This window comes from Chlorocebus sabaeus, chromosome 14, assembly GCF_047675955.1.
Source record: "Chlorocebus sabaeus isolate Y175 chromosome 14, mChlSab1.0.hap1, whole genome shotgun sequence".
In the NCBI taxonomy this organism is placed as follows: domain Eukaryota; kingdom Metazoa; phylum Chordata; class Mammalia; order Primates; family Cercopithecidae; genus Chlorocebus; species Chlorocebus sabaeus.
In genome coordinates this window covers 31,093,326-31,117,940 of record NC_132917.1, presented here as the reverse complement: position 1 = coordinate 31,117,940, position 24,615 = coordinate 31,093,326, and the positions used below count along the sequence as shown (strand labels likewise).

At 43.9% G+C, this 24,615-nt stretch overlaps 1 protein-coding gene across 8 annotated transcripts in view; it reads left to right on the top strand.

Annotated features, from left to right (window-relative positions):
• Positions 1-24,615, top strand: part of XDH (xanthine dehydrogenase) — an 86,425-nt gene that overhangs the window by 22,375 nt on the left and 39,435 nt on the right. For all 8 annotated transcript variants that reach the window (XM_073022901.1, XM_073022900.1, XM_073022904.1 and 5 more), the window contains 11 exons: positions 1,217-1,325; positions 3,686-3,812; positions 4,654-4,715; positions 14,071-14,139; positions 14,516-14,602; positions 15,925-16,066; positions 16,893-16,985; positions 17,596-17,747; positions 18,998-19,091; positions 20,742-20,851; positions 23,357-23,541. In XM_073022901.1, the coding sequence (XP_072879002.1) occupies positions 1,217-1,325; positions 3,686-3,812; positions 4,654-4,715; positions 14,071-14,139; positions 14,516-14,602; positions 15,925-16,066; positions 16,893-16,985; positions 17,596-17,747; positions 18,998-19,091; positions 20,742-20,851; positions 23,357-23,541 (1,230 nt within the window). The remainder of the gene's footprint in view (positions 1-1,216; positions 1,326-3,685; positions 3,813-4,653; positions 4,716-14,070; positions 14,140-14,515; positions 14,603-15,924; positions 16,067-16,892; positions 16,986-17,595; positions 17,748-18,997; positions 19,092-20,741; positions 20,852-23,356; positions 23,542-24,615) is intronic.

Here is a 24,615-nt window from a genome sequence, read left to right as displayed (position 1 = left end):
CCAGGAAGCCATCCTGGATCTCTCAGGACCGGGTTAGGTGCCCCTTGACTGTGCTGGTCCCATAGTGCCCTGTGCACAGCCTTCCCAGGTAAACTGAGACATGATACAATTTTTTTTTTACAGTTTGAGAAAACAACAGTTCACGAGTTCAAGCAGCTCCAAATTAGAAGCAGTTTAGGTGCTCCACCAGGGAAATGCAAGCAGGAGGTTTTTGTAGGATGGACACAGGCAAAGAGCAAAGAAGTTATTTGACTGGTTACAATTATACAATTGCTTTATTTGGTCTATCCCATTGGAAAGTCCCTAGTTCTATAATTACAAGTTCATTGACTACTTCTGATTGGTTGATCTTAAGGCTTATTTTTCTAAATAAAGATGTTCATAAGAAGTAACTCAAGTTAAAACTTTCCCGCAAATCAAGCAGAGTTTAGGTCACTTATGAGGCCTAACTGGTTTTTTCTGCTGAGTCTTCAGGCCTGGTCTCCTTTTAAATTTACTTTAACAAGATTTAAATGGCACCTTCACATGGGCTTCAGTTTTCCCGGTTGACTGCAGGCTGTTGAAAGGCAGAGCTTTCGTCTTATTCATCTTTATTTCCCCAGCTCTCAGCAGGGTGCCTGACACATTTGGCACTCAGTAACTGATGCTGATTGTAAGTGAATGAGTGATGAATAACAGAAGAATGCAAGGAAGTCCTAGCTAAGGGCTTGGTGTCTCATGTTGCCAGGAGGTTCCCTCTCCCTTTCCCCACAGAGGAACGAAAGCAATAGAGGTGAGGACATGCAGGGAAGCGAAGTGATTGGAGGTTCTGGCACCGAGGCTAGGGAAGAGCCCTGCAGGCAGAAGCATGCTTCAAGGCTGCAGCCTGCCAGAGAAACTTCCCCTTGACTCAGCCTCCAGGGTCAGGCTGAGTAACAGGCAACTGAAAGTGACCCTGGCTCCCTTGCTCCTGCTCAGAGGCTGAGGATACTCCGATGCCTGATCCCACAGGATTCTGGAAGGGCTCAGCTTTCGTTACCTACAAGAAGGGCTTCCTTTGTTCCTTGCCCAGAGTCTTTAGTGGAGAGGTGAGGACACTGGTAGAAGATATAAGAACATAAATGGGAGCGGAGAGACATAACATACAGCCTCACAAAGTCCTCCAGAGCCCACAGTCAGGCCCATTCTGATGACCTGAGTGGACAATAAATGGAATGACCTTAATCTGGGGCTCTAGCCACTTTTCTGCCAATGCCTGCCTGGCTCCCATCTGCTCCTTGCACCATGTTGCAGTGACAACTGTGGAAGGAATAGGAAGCACCAAGACGAGGCTGCATCCTGTGCAGGTAAACAGAGGAAAGGGAGCTGTGCTCTTGAGATCATGCTGTTTCCTCTGCAGGGAGGCTCATGCCAAAGGTGCAGACTTGCTTTGGGTTGTTAGGCAGAGTTTCACTGCTTAATCTAAGGAGGCAGTTGCACCCTGGCCACCTCCCCATCTCCTCTGGGTACCATAAGGTGTAAAGAAGAAACGCCCAAGGCTGAATCTCCTTCCTGTGAGCTGGTTGGTTATAACATTGCATGATCTCAAGGGACCCAAGAGGTCAACTGAATCTGGTGGCTAGGGCAGTCCAGCTGCACCAGAATTTGGAGGAAGAGATGCAGGGAAGCTTCCTCACTTTGTTCTGGAGTGTGTTTAGGAAACTCCCAGCCTTCCCAGATTTGAATTTTGATTATCTGTGCCCCCTGTTTATAAGCCCACCTACTCCCTGCAATGGTAGTTCCGCACCCCTTACCTCCCACCCACAGATAGTACAAATGTAAACTGCTAGGCCTTCACCTTCATTAGAATGGAGGTTAGCAAGTGCTAAATAAGATGACAGAGATTTAGTGCCTGAGCAAGGCTTTCTCCTTGATGGTGTCAGGCCACCTGAAAATGCATGGAAATCCGAAACACTTCTGGGGTGAGTGGGCAGTGATAATCTGAGAGGGGCTTGGGGAGACAATCAGGATGCTCTTAGGCCAAGTGGAAAGAAAGGGGAGTAGAACCCTGTTGGAAGGAACGGCCATTGTCCCCAAAGCATTTTGTTTGAGGAAACTTGAGGTCTTTGGGAGATTATAATAGACGTTACCAGAGCTTGACCCAGGTCTTAATCCTCCCTTGATTATTTGAGGAGACATGTCATTCAGGTGATGGAGTAGGAGCCTCCTGCAGAGTGGCTGGTTCTATTCCTTGGAATGGCATCTTGGGCCAGTCATGTGAGGTCAGACAGGTCGCGGTGATATTGCTTTCCATCTGTAGATTTGTTTCTTAGGCAGGAAGAGGGGAAATTACTAAACTTGTCCAACCTGAAGGAGATGTGAGAGGGTTAATTAAGACTTGTTATTTTCTTTGAAACAAATAGATGAAAGAAAGAAAAAATAGTTTAAACACAGGAGTCAAGTATTAGTCCATTCACACACTGCTGATAAAGACATACCAAGACTGGGTAATTTATAAAGAAAAAGAAGTTTAAGGGACTCAGTCCTACGTGGCTGGGGAAGCCTCACAATCATGACAGAAGGTGAAAAGCACATCTTACGTGGTGGCAGATGAGAGAAATGAGACCTAAGTGAAAACAGAAACCCATCAGATCTCGTGAGATTTTATTCACTACCATGAGAACAGGATGGGGGACTCACCCCATGATTCAGTTATCTCCCACAGGGTCCCTCTCACAACACGTGGGAATTATGGGAGCTATAATTCAAGATGAGATTTGGGTGGGGACACAGCCAAACCACATCAGGTCATATCTGTATAATCAACCTAAAATCCTCCCTGTCCAATGGTACAGGTTCTTATTCCTAATGCACTTATTTTGGTTACATATAGGCTACAGAGCCAGATTCCACTTCTTGTCCATTTATTTGTTTTCTCTTGGTTTCTGTGACACTGTGGTTCTGACTTTTCCTTCTCTCTCCACACTAGCTCCTCTTCTGCTCAGTCTCTAATTGCTGCAGTGCCCTGAGCCCTGACCTAGGCTCCTCCCCTTCCTCATCCCTACACTCTCCCTACATGAGTTTGATGTTGTCCACATGCCATCGGCACTTACATTTACAACTTCAGCTTTGACCTCTCCTCAGAAGTTAGACTTACATTTCCAATTGCCTATTTGACATCTCAATACGGATGTCTAATCTCAAACTTAAGAAAACCCTACTTTTCTCCTGATGGTTTCCTTCCCCAGTCTTCTCCCATCTAAATCAATGGCAAAGCCATCCACCCAGTTGCTTAAGACAAAAATCTAGATCACTTTTGACTGTTTCTCTCATATGCCACACCCAATCCATTCAGAAGCTGCCTTCTGGTTATGATAGTCACTGTTCTTGGAAAAGACCTTCCTAGTCATAGCTAACATTGGCTGACTGCCTGCTATATGCAGGTATAGTGTTAAGGGTTTTACATGAATTATCTCAGTTAATCCTCATCACAGCTCTAGAGGCAACTACAAGGGTGGTCCTCATCATACAGATGAAGAACCTATGACTCAAAGGGCTTGGAACCTGGCCAAGGTCACCGTTGGTAAATGGTGGCACTGGGGCTTGTCTTTGTGCAGTGACTGCTACCCCCCACTGTCTCTCAACATGGGCTGGCTCCAGTCAAGTCCTTTGGGGAGCCAGGGAGGGTTCTGCTATCCCAAGTGTCTATGTCATCTGTTCCTTTTAGGAGAGAATTGCCAAAAGCCACGGCTCCCAGTGCGGGTTCTGCACCCCCGGCATCGTCATGAGTATGTACACACTGCTCCGGAATCAGCCTGAGCCCAGCATTGAGGAGATTGAGAATGCCTTCCAAGGTACGGGCCTTCAGGCACAGCCTAGGAGGTAGAATGGCAAACGAGGCCCTGAAGAGGTGAGGGCAAGTGCCAGGGCAAGGAACATGAGGGACTACCCTTTGGAGGAAGGGCTCAGGCCCCCCACCCCCCGACAATGCGGTGACTAAGATCTGCTAGAAAGCCAACCCTCTCTTAGTTGGAAGAACTCCCGGTTGGTGTGGAGACCTCCTGGGGTCTCCTGCCTTTGGGTTCATCTTCCTGAGGTGTCTGTCTGCCTTTCACCGGTATTGGAGTGGGGTTGGCAGTGCATGGCTGGTGCAGGAAAACTCCACAGGGGCTGATGATATGATTTCCTTCCCTCTCAGATTTCACCAGAACAGGATTCTGCAGGGCAAAGACCACCTATGTGTCTGTTTCTCTGAATTAAATAGAGAAGCCTCCCCATCTATTCACCATTTCTATCCATCATCTATTCAGTTATTTTGAGTCACATCCTATGCCACAGGGATAAAAGGCACAGCCTCTACTCTCAAAAAGTTCATACTCTGAAGAAGAGACTTTATAATGTAGTCTGATAGGCTAACTGATGAAGCTATGATCAGCCACTGTGGGAGCACTTAGGAGAGGCACCTGACTCAGTCTGGGCATTCTAGGCAGGCTTCCACTCTAGGAAAGACTTACTGAAGTCATGACAGATGTTCTGAAGTCAGGATAGGAGAAGGCCAAGAGGCCTTCTAGACAGAGGTAATAGAATATGCAGCCTGGTAAAGAGAGCACCCAACTTAGCTGCAAGCAAAGTCACAAACTCCTCACCCATCCCAGGGACCTGCACTGACATTGCAGTTTTCTCCTTGGCCCACAGGAAATCTGTGCCGCTGCACAGGCTACAGACCCATCCTCCAGGGCTTCCGGACCTTCACCAGGGTAAGTGGGGACCCCAGAACATCAGTGTCTCTGCTCCTAAAACAGCAACGCTCAGAAATCACTGTTGGGAGGGAAACCAAGGGCCTCTGGTCTACAAACAAGGATGATAAGAGACCAGTTAGTGAGTCTTCCCTCTGGGGACATCTGGCATGGGGAGTAGAGTCTGCTATTTTTATTCAGGGAAGGGTTCTTATGAATAGCATGGGAATTTCTGCCAGTGATGGTCTGGAGACCGGCTTTGGAAGAGGCTCACCGCCTAAGAGTTAGCTTCCTCTAGTGCCTTTGGGTTTGGCAGCTTTCCCTTGGAGACTGGCAGGCTCAGCCCATGGCACAGGTGCTGAATGTAGCATTTAATAACAACCTGGCCTTGCTCAGCACTTGCACCCCTCCTCCTTTGCTCTCCTGGCTGCTTTCTGTGGCTGGCACTCTGTTGGGCTTATGAAACTGGTAATTAGATCTCCAGACAGTTTGTGAACCCCTGCAATGTTCATATAACTCTGAGTGAGAAGTCACAGCTGGGTGTGTGGGCATTGATTATATAAACACATACACACACCTGCCATCTGGCAAGGAAGGCAAGAGAGCTGGCATCTCCTTTCTTGGCTTAATCTTCCCCCAGGTTGTACCTGACTTCTCAATTGGGCCAAGTTAATCCTGACTCCAAATCAAACCATCTCATTTCGATTTGCTCCTGGGTCCAGGGGAGTTACAGACTCCTATGCTTTCCACTCACCTTTAGGGTTGGCACATCATGAAAGAGTGCTGTGTGCATGTAATCCAAGAAGGGGTGGGTAGACATGGAGACAGGACCTTATAAGGATGGAAAACACCACACTCTGATTAATGCTGCTGATGATGAAGAATTAGCAAGTGTGGAATTAAATGAAAATGCCTAAAAGCACAAATTCAGATTCTGCAGACCTGGGTTCAATTTGATGCACTTAATTGATGTCCGACCTTGGGCAAGTCTCCTTGTTTCTATCAGGTTGGTGCAAAAGTAACTGTGGTTTTGCCATTAAAAGTATGGAAAAAACTGTAATTTTTTTGTATCAACCTAATAAAATGGTGATTTCATTAGGTGATTTCATTAGAATATCTACCTTACTGTGTTTATAAAAACTAGGTACTTCTTGAAAAGCTTTTAGAACAATGCCTGGCACATTTCGGTTATTCAATAAATGGGAACTATAAATTATAATGCTGGTACATTTCTTCCATTAGCCGCTATATAATCTTCCCAAGTTACTCAGTGTTTCCTGAGAATCGGGGATTGTTAATCTTGCCTCTATTTACTTCATTAGAACCTGCTCAAAGTGATAAAATGTAACCAGTCCTCTCAATTTTTCAAAAGAGAAGGATTTTTGAGTATATCAATTGCCTTCCCTCCTGGAAGTTGAAATGGCTCCTGAATTCACCATGCAGCACTTACCTCCTTCAATTCAGCTACCTACAGCATAGAGCAGAACACGACTGAGAGCTCTGAGCAGCCAAAATGCCTGACACACAAAAGGTGCTCAGAAGCTAATGCATGTTCCTCATCGGAGGTCCCCAAGATGTTTCTTCAGAGCCTTTTTACTTTTATTTTACACACAGCTCTAACAAACTTGGTTATCTAGTTTTCCTGTCCACAGCACACACTAGAAAGTGTGTAGAGGGTCAGGTAGAGGTGGGCACACTGCTCACAGCAAGAAGTGACCACACCTATCTGACGACAAGGAAAGAAATGGAGGAACCATTAAACAGGTACAAGCAAGACTTCCAGTTTCTGGTCTGGCATGTAAGCAGCTTAGGAGTCTTTATTTCATCTAAACAAGAAGAGAAAAGCTGAACAAACTGAAGAATCAACAATTGTTTTTAGATCCATCAGAGGAATGAGGTCACAGGACAACTCATTGTCTAAAAAATTGGAGAGACAGACAGGCAGACATGGCACATCAGAGCAGAAACCCAGGAGCAAAAACCTCTGCAGGAATCTTTGCCAGGATAGGAAGATGTAAGTACTAACTGATGAATTGCTGGAGTTTATACCTGGATATAAACTACAGGGGGATGTAGTCATGGAGGGGGTGCTCTGCATCTTTGTGAGTTTTACCTCCAGGCGGTCCACCAGGTCCTCACAGTAAATGCTGGAGAAAAATCTCCTTGTGTTTCTGGTAGGGAGTGGGAAAAATGAACCATTTTGGAATATACCAGAGTATTCTGTTCTTCTTAAAAAGGCCTGCCCTCAGGAGAAACTATTTTACCACAGCCTAAACTTCTGAGGTTATATTAGAGCCTAACCTACCTTGCGGAGGGGAAATATGCAACCCCCCACCCTCTAGTCTTTCACCCGTGGGAAGGGAAATACACAAGCCCAGCCCCCTCCAGCCATCCTCTCCCACCAAACGGAGAAAGGAAAAACCTGAGAAGCACTTGTGAAGTTCACAGGTGAGGGGCACAAGCTCACCAAAAAACTGAGACTAATCCTAGGACTATAAGATACTTCTCCCTCATATCTTACCAATAAATTAACTGAAGGCCTATTTACATCAGATCCTTTTAGCCAGTACATCATGTCCACCTTTCAACCAAAAATTATAAGGCATAGTCAAAGGCAAACACAATTTGAAGAGACTGAACAAATAGCAGAACCAGAGTCAAATAGGGCAGGAATGTTGGAATTAACAAAAGAGGAATTTTATAAAGCTATGCCTAGTATGCTAAGAGCTTTAATGGAAGAAAATAGATAACATACTAGAACAGATCAATAATGTAAACAGAGAATGGACATTCTAAGAATTAAAAAGAAATGCTAGAGATTGAAAATACTTATACCAAATTGAAGACCACCTTCGGTGGGCTCATTAGTAGACTGGACATGGCTGAGACAAGAATCTCTAATCTTGAGGATATAACAATGCAAACTTTCAAACCAAAAAACAGAGAAAAGGGAGTGAATGAAAACAAAACAGAAACAAATAAGAACTGTGTGATAACTACAAAAGGTGTAACATATGTGTAATGAGAATATCAGAAGAAGAAGAAAAAGAGAAAGGAAAAGAAGCAATATTTGAAACAATAATGACTGAGAATTTCCCAAAATTAACATCAGACTTTAAACCAGTGTCAGGAAATTCAGAGAACACAAACCAGGATAAATACCAAAAACAAAACAAAACAAAACAAAAACTACACCAAGGCATGTGATATTCAAACTTCAAAAAAATCAAAGGTAAAGAAAAATGACTTGAAAGAAGCCAGAGGAAAACACCCCTCACCTACAGAAGAGCAAACATAAAATTATATCTGACTTTTCCCAGAAACCATGCAAGCAAGAAGCATGGAGTAAAATACCTAAAGTATTGAAAGAAAAAACCAAAGCACCTAAAATTCTGTAACCTCCAAAAGTATCCTTCAAAAGTAAGTGAGAAATATTTTCTCAAACAAAACTTGAGAGAATTTGTTGCCAGTAGACCTGTCGTGTAAGAAATATTAAAAGAAGTTCTTTAAAGAGAAGGAAAATGATGTAGGCCAGAAACTCAGATCTACATAAAGGAAGAGCATCAGAGAATGAATAAGTAAAGGTAAAATAAAAATTTTTATTTTTCTTAATCTTAATTGGTCTAACAGATAGCAATTTGTTCAAGATAATAATAGCAACAATGCATTTGTTTGTGTGTGCATATGTGTATATATATATGTGCTTGTGTATAAGTAAAATGAATGGCAACAATGATAAAACAAAACACAGGGAAAAATTAGAAATACTTTGTTATTATAAGATACTATCACTACCGGTAAAGTGGCATAGTGTTATTTAAAAGTGGACTTGGATCAGTTAAAAATGTAAACTGCAAACTCTAGGGCAACTACCAGAAAAAAAAGAAAAAAGGAAGTATAATTGATATTTTATGAAAGGAAAGGAGATGAAATTATTTACAATGCTCAGTTAAAACCACAAAAGTCAGAAAATGTGTGAAAGACAAAACTAGAAGCAAAGAACAAGGATGACAAATAGAAAACAATAACAAATATGGTAGATACTAATCCAACTGCATCAATGATTACCTTTAATGTCAGTGATCTAAATATACCATTTAAAAGACAGACATTGTTAGAGTAGATGAAAATAACAAGACCCAACTATATGTTGTCTACAAGAAACCTACTTTAAATAAAAATACACACATGGATTAAAACTAAGTAGGTGAAGAAAGGTAGACCATGATATACTAATCAAAAGAAAGTGGAAGTAGCATATTTATTTTGTACACAGCAAACTTCAGATCAAGAATAGTTACCAGAGAAAAAGAGGGGCACTAAAAATAATAAAGGAATCAATACTCCAAGAAGACATAACAGTCCTTAATGTGTATGCACCTAACAACAGAGCTTCAAAATACATGAGACAAATCTGATGGAACTGCAGAGACAAATAGGTGAATCCATTATTATATGTGAAGACTTCAACACCCTTGTATCAGAAATGGACAGCACCAGGTGAAAAATCAGTAAGGACATAGTTGGACTCAACGGCACCATCAATTAATTGGATATCATGACATTTATAGACTACTTTAGCCAAAAACAGCAGAGAAGACATTTTTCTCAAGCTCACGTGGAATATTCACCTAGATGGACCACAATCTGTGCTATGAGACACACATTTACAAATTTAATTTGCATGAATAGAGATCATACAATGTCTGCTTTCAAACCAAAATGAAATTAAAGTAGACATCAATAACAGAAAGATAGCTGGAAAACCCCCAAATGCTTGAAGATTAAACAACACAATTCAAAAGAACAGAAGTTCAAAAAGATAATCTCAAGAGAAATTTTAAAATATTTTGAACTAAATGAAATTGAAAATATAGCTTATCAAAATTTGTAAGATGCAGTGAAAACAACGCTGAGAGGGAAATTTATAATATTGAATGCATATATTAGAAAGGAAGATTAAAAATCAGTAATCCCCCAGGCGCGGTGGCTCACTCCTGTAATCCCAGCACTTTGGGAGGCTGAGGTGGGCAGACCAGAAGGTCAGGAGTTCAAGACCAGCCTGACCAACATGGTGAAACCCCGTTTCTACTAAAAATACAAAAATTAGCCAGGCATGGTGGCACGCACCTGTAATCCCAGCTACTCAGGAGGCTGAGGCAGGAGAATCACTTGAACCTGGGAAGCAGAGGTTGCAGCGAGCCAAGATTGTGCCATTGCATTCCAGCCTGGGTGACAGAGCAAGATTCCATCTCAAATAAATAAATAAATAAAGTAATAAAAATAAAATACAAATAAAATCAGTAATCTGGGCTCCCACTTTAGAAAACTAGAAAAAATAGACAAATTAAATTCAAAGTAAGCTGAAGAAAAATAAAATTTGGAGCAAAAATCAATTTCATTGAAAACAGACAATCAATAGAGAAAATCAACATAACTGAAATTTGGTTCCTTAAAAAGACTGATAAAATTAATAAGTCTCTGACCAGGTTAACTAAGAAAAAAAAGAGAAGATACAAATTACTAATATCAAAATAAAAAGATCTTATTGTAGATCTCATGTACACTAAATGGATAATGAAGGAATATTAAGAACAACTCTATGCTCATACACTTGATAACCTAGATGAAATAAAACAATTCCTTGAAAGATGTAAGCTACCAAAACTCATACAAGTAGATAATCTGAATAGGCCTATAACTATTGAAGAAAGTGAATCATTAATTAATAACCTTTAACACAGAAAGCACCAGGCCCAGACAGATTCACTGGTAAATCCTATCAAACATTTAAAAAAGAAATTATGTCAATTCTCTACAATCTCTTCCAGAAGATAGAATCAGAAGTAATACAAAAGTTAATCACTTTCCTATATAACAGCAATGAATAAGTGGAACTTGAAATTCAAAACACATTATCATTTACGTTTTACATTAGTACTCCCCAACAAATGAAATACTTAGGTACGAATCTAAAAAGTATGTACAAGATTTATATGAGAAAAACTACAAAACTCTGATGAACAAAATCAAAGAACTAAATAAATGGAGAGAGATATCTCTTTCATGAAAAAGGAGACTGAACATGTCAAGATGTCTGTTGTTCCCAACTTGGACTCAATGCAATCCCAAACAAAATCCCAGTAAATTATTTTTTGGCTATCAACACATTGATCCTAAGGTTTATATGGAGAAGAAAAAGATCCAGAATAGCCAACTCAATATTGAAGGAAAATAGAGAACAAAGTCAGAGGACTGACACTACCCAATTTCAAGATTTACTAGAAAGCTGCAGTAATCAAGACAGTGTAGTATGGACATAGTCCATACTACAAAAAGAATGGACAAAAGAACGGACAAAGAGATCAACAGAACAGAATGGAGAACCCAGAAATAGACCGACATAAATAGAGTCAACTGATCTTTCACAAAGAAGAAAAGGCAATACGATGGAGCAAAGATGATCTTTTAACAAATGGTGCTGCAACAACTGCATACAATTAAAAAAATGAATCTAGACACAGACATTATACCCTTCTCAAAATGAATCATAAAACTAAATGTAAAACAATAAAACTTCTAGAAGATAACATAGGAGAAACCCTAGATGACCTTGGAATGATGACGACTTTTTAGATGCAACACCAAAGGCATGATCCATAAAAGAAATAATTATAAGCTGGACTTCATTAAAATTTAATAACAGAAGAGTGAGGAGTCAAGCCATACACTGGGAGAAAAATATTTGCAAAAGACACATCTTGTAAAGTACTTATCCAAATATACAAAGAACTGATAAAACTCAGCAATAAGAAAATGAACAACTAAATTAAAAAATGGGTAAAAGACCTGCACAGCTAACTCACCAAAGGAGATATATGGATGGCCAGTAAGCATGTAAGTTCAACATCACATGTCATTAGGGAATTGCAAATTGAAAGAGCAGTGAAATACCACCACACGTCTATTAGAATGGTCAAATCCAAAACACCGACAACATCAGATTCTGGTGAGGATGTGGGGCAACATGAACTCTCATTCATTGCTGGTGAGCATGCAAATTGCACAACCACTGTGGAAGACAATTTGGCAGTTTCTTACAAAACTAAACATGTTTTACCATGCACCTCAGTGATCACACACCTTGGAATTGACGTAAATGAATTTAAAACTTATTGCCACATGAAAACCTGCACAGGAACGCTTACAACAACCTTACTCATAATTGCCAAAACTTAGATGCAACCAAGATGTCCTTCAGTAGGTGAATAAACTGTAGAACGTCCAAACAATGGAATGTTAATTCAGTACCAAAATGAAAGGCGCTATCGAGCTACGAAAAGACATAGACAAACCTTAACTGCTACTACTAAGTGAAAGAAGTCAATCTTTAAAAGCTACACATCGTATGATATCAATTCTATGAAATTCTAGAAAAGACAAAACTATGGAGGCAGTAAAAAGACTAGTGGTTGCCAGAGATTAGGGGAAAGAGATGGATGAATAGTCAGGGCACAGAGGTTTTTTAGGGCAGTACAACTCTATTCTGTAAGACATCATAAGGGTGGACACATGTAATCATGCATTTGTCAAAACCAATGGAACGTACAACGCCAAGAGTGAACCTTCATATAAATTATGGACTTTGGGCGATAATGATGTGTCAATGTGGGTCCATCAATTGTAACAAATGTACCATTTTTGAGGATGCTGAAGTGAGGCAGGTTGTGCATATATGTTGGGATAGGGGATATTTGGGAATTCTCTGTATGTTCCACTCAGTTTTTTCTGTGAACCTTAAACCACTCTAAAAAAATAAAGCTTTTTTTTTTTTTTTTTTTTTTTTAAAAAAAAAAAAGGCACCAGAGCAGAAGTCTTAGCCTATTTAGTAAACTAGGAATCTCAGGAGGGTGGGGATGAGAAAATGTAGTCTTATCCAACCTCAATAGACCTTGAGGGCAGTGACACATCACTGCACATCACAGTAATTTTATGTCATTAACACACCAATGAATTATCAAGAAAATAGACCTAAGTAATAATGCGCTGGCACTTTGTCTGGAAAAGGCGCTTCTGTGAAATACGGCCTTCCTCAGGAGGGCCAGGTGAGTGGGGTTCAGGACTTTCACTTCAGGCAGGGCGGGGCATTTCCCTGTGTCACTCCTTCTCCAAGAAGAAACGTGAGAAGAGGCACTAAGAAACCTCTCTTTCTTCCTTTCTTTCTGTCTAAATAAAGAGGGGAAGTGCAAGGTGGTTGGCTGGGGGGAGGCTCAGAATGGACAGAGCAGGTCTGGCATCCAGTGCCGGAGCTGTGAATGCAGGAAGAGTCTGTACACGGAGCAGCATGTGCAGGTGGTGGGGTGAGTGGGGGGTTTCTCTCCTGATGCCACAGCCTGCCTGCTTACAACTTCTCCAAGGTCACACCTCCAGCGTCCCGTGAGCGCTTTCTTGGGGAAGCCAATGACTTGTGAAACAGCCTCTGGGAAACGCCAGCACGGTATGGTGTCTCCTGTGGCCGACATGCAGAAGCACTGCTTTTTCAGGAATTGACTACCCCAGTGCCTGGGGCAGAGCCTATGAATTTTCCCTACTTTTTCATCTCAGCACAACTCCAGGAGTCTGTCTTCTGAAGCCCTGAGCTGCAGATCAGTCAGCCACGCCCCACCACCACCCTGCAATGCCTCAGTGCTGGGAGGTAGTGATTCTAGACTGTGTGTGTGCTCTGCCACTGGTATCCCAAGAGATCCTGAACAAGTCTTTCCCCAGAGATGCTGAGTGGTCTGACCTGCATACTTCCTCCAGAACAGGCCCACAGCGCGCAATGAAGAGCATTTACCTTTCTGGGAAGAAGTGCCTAATAAGCAGTAGGGAGGCCATTGGGCACACTGGCTGGACACAGTGCTGGGCCCAGCACCCATCTTGGACATCCTTGGCAGGGTCCCGCAGAGAGTCCAGCCTGGGAGACACCAGCCTCGCCCCATGGAACCTTGCTGGTCTGGAAGTTGAGCCTCTTGAGTCTTGAGAGAGCCAATGGGAATATCCCTCATAGACGCTTCCTGAGGAAGCAGCACTAAAGAAGAGAAATGGGCATAAGGGATGAGTATTGATAAAGTAGGACCTAGTTTTTATGGAGAAAATTAAATTTCCTGAAATTCAATGACCTTATTGCTTCTATTTGTTTAATCTATGTTAGCCAAGCAAGAGGGAATGTAGCTGAGGCCTCCACTCCGCACAACAGGCAGGTAGGATGCCCCTGCTGTTCATGCTGGGACAGGCATCAGAGCTGGAGTGTTCTGGATATTAATAATCTAGGTTCCTTAGCTTCTGTGAATACTCTTTGTAAATACCCTTGTGCAAATGTTCATCATCTCTCTAGGGTGGTGGATGCTGTGAAGGAGATGGGAACAATCCAAACTGCTGCATAAACCAGAAGAAAGACCACTTGGTAAGTGAGTTCTTCTCCCCCTGGAAGCCTGGGGGTAATCTGAGACTTAGAGGAGTCCGTTCACAAGCTCCATGTCCCTGGCAATGGGGGCTGGAAAAGGAACCTACGGTGAGTCAGTGATGGCGGACTCACCGTAGATGAGTCTACGTAGACTACTACATAGTCTGCCCTCGTAGATGGGGATGGTGATGGTGCACTTTAGCCCCAGGTCCTCTAACTGAGACCCTCTCATTCCTGCCTCCCAGGGATTACCTGCTCCTCTTGCACCCTGCAGGGGGCTGGGAATGAGCCGGCTGGAAGGAAAGGCTGAATTGGTCCTCTTGGGTGTTTGAAAGGAGGGGATACTGCCCCATCTACCTGTTCTCTTTCCCCGTAGGTCAGTCTCTCACCATCTTTATTCAAGCCAGAGGAGTTCACGCCCCTGGATCCCACCCAGGAGCCCATTTTTCCCCCAGAGTTGCTGGTAGGTAATGCCTCAGGGACAGGCCCAGCCGAGTCTGTACTGTGAGTCCCTGGAGACCTGCTTTATTTTCATACCCACTGGGAACTTTGTGTCTTTCTTGTCCTTTAGGTTTCAGCTTAAATTTCCCTTCCACTTTCTGACACCCCCTAGGTTGAGTCTCTGCTATGTGTGCCCACAGTCCCTGCACTTCTGTTCATGTGTGTCACACAGTTACTAATTTGATGTCTGTGTTCTTTGCTAAATGACAAGCCCCATGAGGATAGGGACTGGCTCTCTGGGCACACTGTGTAGCATAGGCGCACTATAACCATTTGTTGATCTCCTGCCTATATCTAATACATAAGCACCCCAATAAACCTATTCCCTCTATAAGCAATCAATTTATTTAAGAAGAAACAAAACAAAACAACCAAAAAGAGAGCTCTCTTCAAAGGACATGACCTGCAGCTCACAGTTGTGTCTTAAGGAAACCCCCTCACACCCACTTTATCACCATCACTCTAATATTTATGGCAACAAAAGAATCAAGCCACTCGGAGTTTTTGAAGTGCATGCTTCTCAGGGTGTTGAGCTCATGAAAACTGCCTTGTAGCTTCAGCAGGCCAGAGAGAATGGCTTTGCAGTAGGCCACCAGCAGATCTTTCTCTGGACTGTGAAACTTTGAAAATACCGGCAGTTTTATTTGAGGGCTTCATTCTCAGCCCAGTGTCACCCTGCAAGCACTAAAGCCAGCCTTCCTAGGCATCCCCTTATAATAAACCCTTCCTTCTTTCCTCCTTCCTTCCTTCCTTCTTTCCTTCCTTCCCTATAACAAACCCTTCCTTCCTTCCTTCCCTATAACAAACCCTTCCTTCCTTCCTTCCTTCCTTCCTTCCTTCCTTCCTTCCTTCCTTCCTTCCTTCCTTCCTTCCTTCCTTCCTTCCTTCCTTCCTTCCTTCCTCATGCCTTGTCCATGGTGCCCCCTGGAGACAGTAAGGGGAACTGCAAGGAATCTGGGCTTTCAGCCAGGTCTGTTGGGGATCCCTCATGGCAGGTGACCTTCAGCAGGTCCCATAACCTCCTTGACCCTCAGGATCTTCTTTCACTGGTGAAAATGAGGCTCATACTGCCTCCTTCATAGAGGTCTTGTAAAGACTAAGCTTATATTTAATAGTCCCAGTGGAGTTCCTGCCTTTGAACATATTACTTCCCCTTGCTTCTTCCTGATAGATATTTTCATTCTGAATGTCAGTAAAACATCCCATTGTGGACTTAAAGCAATTTATAAGAGGAATGATGGTAGGAAGAGGGAGACAGTGTAGTAAGAAAACTGCATTTCCCAGAGGTTGAAAGACACTCCTCAGAAGCAGCTGCGATTTGAAGGGGAGCGTGTGACGTGGATACAGGCCTCAACCCTCAAGGAGCTGCTGGACCTCAAGGCTCAGTACCCCGATGCCAAGCTGGTGGTGGGGAACACGGAGATTGGTAAGGGCCGGGGAGGCTGCTCTGGGGCTGCCAGGGGGCTTGGGGGTGTTTCTAGGTCTTCTTGCCCATCCTCACCTCCCCCTGACCTTACTTGCCTCTGCACCCTACCCCTCTGCCCCACTGACTACCTAGAGCCCACCAGAAAGCCCTGTACACTCCAGTTCCTGCAAAGGCCCCTGGCTGTGGAGTCCCACAGGCCTGGCTCAGCCCCTTGCTGGATGTGTGACCTCAGAAAAGTTGCTGGGACCTGGAGGACAGATTTGAAGTTTTCCTTCTCATTTTCCTTTTTTGTTTTAATGTTAAACTTTCATGTTTTTATTACGATTATACCGTAACATGAATAAGCATTCCAGTACTAAAATTTGGTTATTCTTAGCTGTGTGATTTGGGCAAGAAACTTAACCTTTCTGTGCCTCAGCTTCTTCATCTATAAACAGAAAAATCATGGTACCTCGTAGGGTTGTTGTAAGGATTAAATAAGTTAAAATAGGGAAAGTGCTTGGAAGGGTTCCTGGCATACCTAATTTCCTGTGTTTCCTAATGTTGTACACACCCACACACGAGTGAATTGAAACTCATTTCATTTGAATTCAGATAGGTTTTTTGAGAGGGAAAGAAAGATCTAGTTTTGGGCGGACAGTCCAAAGACTACATCTAATCCCACCCCGGTCTACGAGTTTCCTATTCCCAGACACCTACAGTCACCAGGGAGCATATTATGATTGTGAATATGTCATATATCCTGTGTGTAATGGTGAGAAAAGCTGCTAAGTCCTGCCCTGGTGATACAATGGGCCTACAACTTCAGCTTCTCGTTTCTCTCTAGGCATTGAGATGAAGTTCAAGAATATGCTGTTTCCTATGATCGTCTGCCCAGCCTGGATCCCTGAGCTGAATTCAATAGAACATGGACCCGAGGGTAAGGGGAGGTTCACTCCAAGCTCATGGAGGGGCTATGAGGCTGGGGATAGGTTACACGATGGGTGACAGGTGTCAGGGTGGCCTCCCCATTGGCTCTGGCTGCCTCCTGCTTCTCCTGGGGCTCGTCTTGCACGGGGAAAAGCAGGAGAGACCCCATTCACTGCCTTTTCTCCATCAAACATCCATGGTAGGGTGCCAATGGGCAAGAGGCTGCGGGATCTTCCATCATTTTCTCAATTCTGGCTACACATTAGAATCACTCATCCGGGGGTGGGGAGGTGGGGGTTGTGCTTGAGTGCTTTTGAAAAGCATGCTAGGACTTCACCTTCAGAGATTCTGATTTTAATGAGTTGAGAACTACTGGTTTAGAGGAAACAGCATCGGTTGTAGGATCAAGAGGCCTAAGCTTGAGTACTGGCTCTTTTATTAGCTGTGTAGCATTGGTTAAGTCACTTAACCGCTCTGGGCCCTAATTTCCTCATCCATGTAAAGCTGTGAGTCCTGATTCAGCCTTGCTCGGGTTGCTGGAAAGCTTCAGAGGAGCTGTGCATGAAAGCCTCTTCTGAACTGTGGGAAGAATTGCTGGGATTCCGAATGTGTGTTCCCAGGTATCTCCTTCGGAGCTGCTTGCCCCCTGAGCATCGTGGAAAAGACCCTGGTTGATGCCGTTGCTAAGCTTCCTGCCCAAAAGACGGAGGTGTTCAGAGGGGTCCTGGAGCAGCTGCGCTGGTTTGCTGGGAAGCAGGTCAAGTCTGTGGCGGTAAGTCGCTGTCAGGAGCAAGCGAGGACCGTAGGACGGAGCTTTCATCTGAAAGCAGGGCGGCTAGACTCTCACTTGCGTCAGTGCAGTGGGCCTCAAACTTTAGTGCTTAGAGTTGCCTGGGAGGAGCAGTGCTTGTTAAAGTGCAGATTCCTGGGCCCCACCCTCAGAGATTCTGATATGTGAGTCTGGGATGTAGCCCAGCTCTTCAGGTGCTTTTGATGAAGGTGGTTTGTGGGGCACCCTGGGAAACGCACTCCACGACTCATGGGCTTCATGCTGTGGTTGCAGAGATGAGGCTTCCTGCCTCCCTCCCCTTTCCTGAGCTTGGCTGAGCCAAACAGTAGGTGAATAAGAGATATGCTAGGGAGAAGCCAGAATTGGGAGGGGAATTTCCTTTCCGAGCTATAGGGAGAACCAGAGACAGAGCCCTCCGACAGAGGGAGGAATCCACCTGTTGATTATTCAGTCAGCCTTCAGATGAGTCCCCACATTCCCAGTTTGCAAATGGTGGCATTAAAACACCCTATGCCAATGGAAGCTCTTCACAACAGCTTATGGTGTTGGAAGAAAAGCTATCCCTGCCATTTTTAAATTTTTTTAAATTAAAACAAAACAGCCTACACCTGTTCCTCCCAGCCCCCACCCCAAGTACCTGTCACTTCTGATTATAGATTAGGAGATATAAACGCAGAAACTCTACCGAGTTCCCTAGTTCTGCTAAAATCTACTTCCAGGAAGAATTTCATTGTCATTGTGCAACTGATTTTCTTCCTGTTTTCTAATAACGAGAACCCTGTATCTGATTTTTCTTACATTTTTTTGCCAAGTTACCAGGAAGTTCAGATCCAAATAGAGCAAATTGTTCAACCTTAAGTCTTCCTCCTCTCTTTCCTTGATCTTTATCTTCCATTTTATTAACTCTATATGGCCTCTGTGATAAATCACCTCAATCCTTTCGGGAAAAGGTTGGGTGAAATCATCAATCAAACAAACAAACACACTTAAAGGGGCTTGCCTGCTAAAATTTTAGAGTTGGGATCCAATCTCAAGTGTTCTGGTTTCAAATTTTGTGCATTTTTCAGAATGTCTAAGTTCTCACTGTGCTGTTATTGTGACTACAGTAGACATAGGTCCTCAGGGGTCTGCCTGCAGCAGGGGTCACCTGGCTGCCCTGGGTTCAGAAGCCTGCTGCGTGAGCAGGGGTTTCCTGGGGTGGGCTCTAACTGCATGCTCTCTGCTTGTTTTAGTCCATTGGAGGGAACATCATCACTGCCAGCCCCATCTCCGACCTCAACCCTGTGTTCATGGCCAGTGGGGCCAAGCTGACACTTGTGTCCAGAGGTAAGCTGCCTGAAGCAGAGGTCCAGGAAGAAGAACTTGGGGGAGAAAAGACTCACCAGATAGGTCATTTTCTGAAGAAACAGAGTTCAAAGTTCAGTGACCCAGCTTTCCCTAAGGTCTGGATCCAGGGAAGCAAGGAAAATGTACCTGGTTTGGGGGACAGGAAGGCTGGACCTTTTCTTTGTAGAGAATTCACAGCAGGTACTGCTATCTGGATGCCTTACCTACTGGGGTACTGGGGCAGGATGCACTGGCTCACCACAGCCTGCTGTTGGATCTTCAGGAATTCTGTGAGCCATCTGTGAAACAGTTATTAATAAAAATCAGGCCAGGTGCGGTGGCTTATGCCTGCAATCCCAGCACCTTAAGAGGCCGAGGTGAGAGGATTACTTGACGTCAGGAGTTCAAGACCAGCCTGGCCAACATGGTGAAACCCCATGTCTACTAAAAACACTAAAATTAGCCAGGTGTGGTGGTGTGCGCCTTTAGTCCCAGCTACTTGAGAGGCTCTCAGGAAAATCACTTGAACCTGGGAAGTGGAGGTTGCAGTGAGCCAAGATCTCACCACGGCACTCCAGCCTGGGTGACAGAGTGAGACCCTGTCTCCAAAAATAAAAATAAAAATAAAGTTGTGTAAAATTACAATGAAATAAATTATATTCAAAACAAAAGGAATAAATACTCAAAATTCATTGCTTCCTAATTACTTCATTTTGCTGTTATCAGTGCTCTTGGAGTTATTTGCCTCTGTCTGTCTGTATGGTGGACATGCTCTACAATTATGTGCTCCTGTGCATCTCTGCCTTGTCAGAGGGTCCCCGAAACCACCCCAGCTCTGATATTCGCTGAGAGGATTCAGCATGCCGTCATATTCCGGGCTATGACTTATTATAGCAGGAGGATGCAAAATCAGCAAAGGGAAAAGATACATGGGAGCAAAGTCTGGAGGAACCAGGCCCAATTTTCCAGAGATTTCTCCCAGTGGAGTCACACAGTGCATGCTGAATTCCTCCAGCAATAAGTTGTGACAACACAATTGATGCCTTGCCTACCAGGGAAGCTTGTTAGAGGCTCAGCGCTTGGGGTTTTCTCGGGAGCTTGTCATATAGGCAGCCTCTACTAGCATGTGCCCAATGTCTAGACTCCCAGAAGGAAAGCAGGGGTTCAGCAAAAACTAATGTTTGTACAGATAATTTAGGCACAGTGAGGTGCTCTATCATGGAGCACTGGGAACCCTTCTGAAGTACAAGTTCCCAAGGGTCAGCCTTGTAAGCAACCCCTACAGAGGAGAGCAGTCCGGGTTGCTGTGCTCTTTCCTGCCTTCTTCCCAGTTTCACATTCAGTGATGCAACTTTGGTGGCCTGAAATTGGCTATGGGAAGTATTTACACCACACAAATTGGCAAATGCTATAAACCAGGGCTTTTCCCCCCACACGGAACTGGTCGTTAAAGATTCACCAGCACACTATTGCTTAAGGATGCTTAAGGATTTCAAATGGAGGATTTGGCCCCAGTTGTGCCAGTCATTCCCTCTGACTGTGGGCATTGGAGACCAGCATGAAGAATCCCACTGATGGTTGTCCTTTGCTCCCCATGGGATTCCCAGCCTTTCCCTCACGTTGGCTCCTCTTCATCTTGCTTCTGTACAGGCACCAGGAGAACTGTTCCAATGGACCACACATTCTTCCCTGGCTACAGAAAGACGCTGCTGAGCCCGGAGGAGATACTGCTCTCCATAGAGATCCCCTACAGCAGGGAGGTGAGATGTTGGCAGTGGTTCCAGGCTCTGCTCAAATGAGTCCTACTGCCAGGCTCTAGACAAAGAGATCAGAATCTGCCTCAGGGACCAACGTGAGCCTCTCTCAATCTTTACATTGATGATTTTTCTCTCTGAACTTTGCCTCTATTGAACCAACCATATTCCTTTCTGGACAATAAGAAGTTGCAGGATAGGAGTCCACACGGCATGGACTGTGGAACCAGATAGCTAGAAACTTGGTCCTGAGTGAGTCATTTCACCTTTCTGAGCCCCAATTCCTTCATCCGTAAAATGGGCACCATGTTACTTACTATACGGGTTATTGTGAGGACTGAAAATAAATAATTCATAAGGTTCCTGGTGATGCCTAGAAGCCAGTGGAGATGACCAGCAGCTAACAACAGAATTCCAAGAACACATCTAGCTGTCAAGGCTTCCTGCCCACGTCAGAGGAAATTTGCTTTTCCGTGGTGAAGAATGTGGGGTTCATGTGCTGCATGAAGCAGCTGCCTGTGGCTCAGACCATATGCTGACCTTAGACTTAATGAGGTGTTGCTTCGCTGACCTCACTGTGGATTGGTGCGGATGGATTCCTGCTTCATGAGTGGCTCTTCTGGCCTGTCAGGGCAGGTCTGGGCACCCCTGGCTGCCTTACTCTTTGTTCCCTGGGGCCTGTGATGTCTTGACCTGGTGTGGGTCTTTCCTCTTCTAGCAGCTACGAGCTCACAACACATTCCAAAAGGGCCTGTCAGAAAAGGCATCTGGGAGAGGCTTGGGGAGCCGCTGTCAGGGAGAGTGAAATTTCCCACAGCCGGCGCTTTAGTGAGTGTTCTAAGGCATGTTTTGCCCTTGGTAATTTTGACCACCTTAATGAGAATGCTAATTAAATTAGAGCAATTATATCCCTGAGGTGGTTTCTTAATGGTTTTCTAGCTTGTCTGTATAGACCATTTTGAGCAGTGATTCCCAGCGTTTTGAATTTCACAATTCAGTAATTTTTTTTAAAATTGTGAGCGATGAAAGGGGGAGGAAACAGGTCTAGCTCTATTCAGTTTTTATTTGCCAGGTATGGTCATGAACAAAATACATCCTTCCATAAAAGAAAGGAGATTTTAATACCCAGAATTAGGAAACTCTCAAGAAAGGATATTGTCAACCTGCCACTGACAGTTCACTGTACCCCAGCAAGAATGTCCCCATGGACGGGCGCAGTCCTGGGAGTGAGCACCTGGGACCTCTGTTCCAGAGCAAAGGTCAAACTCTGGGCTCAGTGCCCCAGAGCCATGCTTGACATCCAAGCTGAGCTAGCTTTGTCATCAGGAGGGGGCTCCATGGCTTCTTCAGAGAAAAGCCTGTGGCCATTTGGGGGCCTCAACTGTGGACCTCATTGTGCTTTTTCCAATAGATCTCCTCTCCCTAAACATGCTAATGTTATTGTTCATCAGAATTTGCAGTGCCAGAGTGAGTACAGACCTCAAAAGGAACCTGACACAGAAAGAGCTTGAAGTCAGGTGGCTCTTACCTGGAAAATAACTCATGCTCTCCTCCTATCCTTAAAGACAGATCCTAGCTCAAACCCAGGAAGGAAAATGTATTTAAAGTGCAAGGGCAGTGATTATTGCATAGTGTGATAGTGATATTTTCTTTTAGCAAGACTTCTTTCTGTCTTTCTTTCTTTTTCTTTTCTGTTTTTTTTTTTTTTTTTTTTTTTTTTTTTTTTGAGACAGAATCTCACCCTGCCTGCTGGCCCAGGCTGGAGTGCAGTGGCATGATCATGGCTCACTGTGGCCTCAACCTCCCAGGCTCAAGTGATACTCCCACTTTACCCTCCCAAGTAGCTGAGACCACAGGAGTGCGCCACCACACCTGGCAATTTTTTTCTTTTTTTGTAGAAATAGGGCCTCACTATGTTGCCTAGGCTGGTTGAACACTTGGCTTTAAGCACTCCTCCTGCCTAGGCCTCTGGGATTGCAGACGTGAGCCACTGTGCCCGGGGTTCTTTCACCAAGATTTCTGAATGATGCCAACAGACTAGTGGGAGGGGCAGGTTGGAGAGGGCACTGTGAAGGCCACAAGCAGAGGATGCCAAGGGACAAACAGTCTCAGTCCCCAGAGAGGCTGGGGGGGCACTGATAGTGGGCACCAGGGTGGGGAAGGTAAGGGGGATGAGGGGTCTCTGAGGAGCCTTTGTGAAAGCACCCTTCCTCCCCTGCAGCTGTTGTTCAATGGAGACCACCCAGTTCTACTTTGTCCCTGACCCTCAGCTGTTCTGACTGGCAGGGAGAAATCCTGTTTTTTTTCCAGCTTCTGGGAATGCTATTTGGAACCTCTCCTAAACAGGTGGTAATCAGTTACGTTTGATCTTTGATTCCTGGGGCCAGTTCACACACTGATGTGTGATAGTGTTATCCCCTTACCTCACCTCATAGCCCTGCGGTTTGGCTCTGCCATTTGCAGCCCCTGCAAAGCAAAGTGGAAAACAGGCACCTTCCTGTTCTCTTTTAGGGGGAGTATTTCTCAGCATTCAAGCAGGCCTCCCGGAGAGAAGACGACATTGCCAAGGTAACCAGTGGCATGAGAGTTTTATTCAAGCCAGGAACCACAGAGGTAGAGGAGCTGGCCCTTTGCTATGGCGGAATGGCCAACAGAACCATCTCGGCCCTCAAGACCACTCAGAGGCAGCTTTCCAAGTAAGAGCTAACAGCAGAATAAAACTGCTGCCACTGTTGCTGCTACTAATAGTATCATTGTTACCGCTGCTGCTACTATGACTACCAGTAGTATTACTATTGCTGCTACTACTACCATAACTAGTGCTACTGCTGCTACTATTGCTACCACTTCTACTTCTACTATAACCACAGTTGCTACTACTACTATTACTAATACTACTACTAGTATTACTGCTAGGAGTATTGCCACTGCTATGCTATTACCATTGCTGCTACTACTATTATTAATACTATTGTTACTGTTACTGCAACTATAACTAATATTATGATTGCTGCTACTCCAGCTGCTTCTACTACTAGAATTACTGCTGTTACTCATTATTGCTATCACTGTGACTACTGTTGCTACTACTATCACTACAGCTACAATCACTGCTGCAATTCCTACTGTCACTATTATGATTAGTATTATTGCTGTTATTACTATTACTACTACTGCTGCCTCTTCTACTACTTGTTCTGTTAGTACTACTACTACTATTATTAGTGTTATACTAGTATTTTACTAATACCATTACTGCTGCTACTATTATTGCTACTGAAATTACTACTACTACTACTACTACTACTACTGTTACTGCTACTATGACTATGACTATTGCTACTAGTATTGCTGCTACTACTATTACTACTAACAGTAGTATTACTGCTGTTATTGATGCTGCTGGTGCTATGACTGCTACTTTTTGGCATTGCTTCTGTTACTACTATTATTACTACTGTTGCTGTTGATTCTATTACAACTTCTTCTATGACTTTTACTACTTCTACTACTACTATCTATATTGCTACAACTACTGCAACTATTATTGCTGTTGATAGTATTATTACTAGTAGTATTGATGCTGATGCTACTACTACTGCTCTGTAATTACTATTATTGCTACCATTATGGCTGTGATTAGTACTACTGCTACTACTATTACTATTACTATGGTTATTATATAACAGAAATTGTACCAAGCACTTCACTAGCATTATCCTAGGAAATCCTTACAGCACCCACATAAGATCAATAAAGCTTAACTTGGA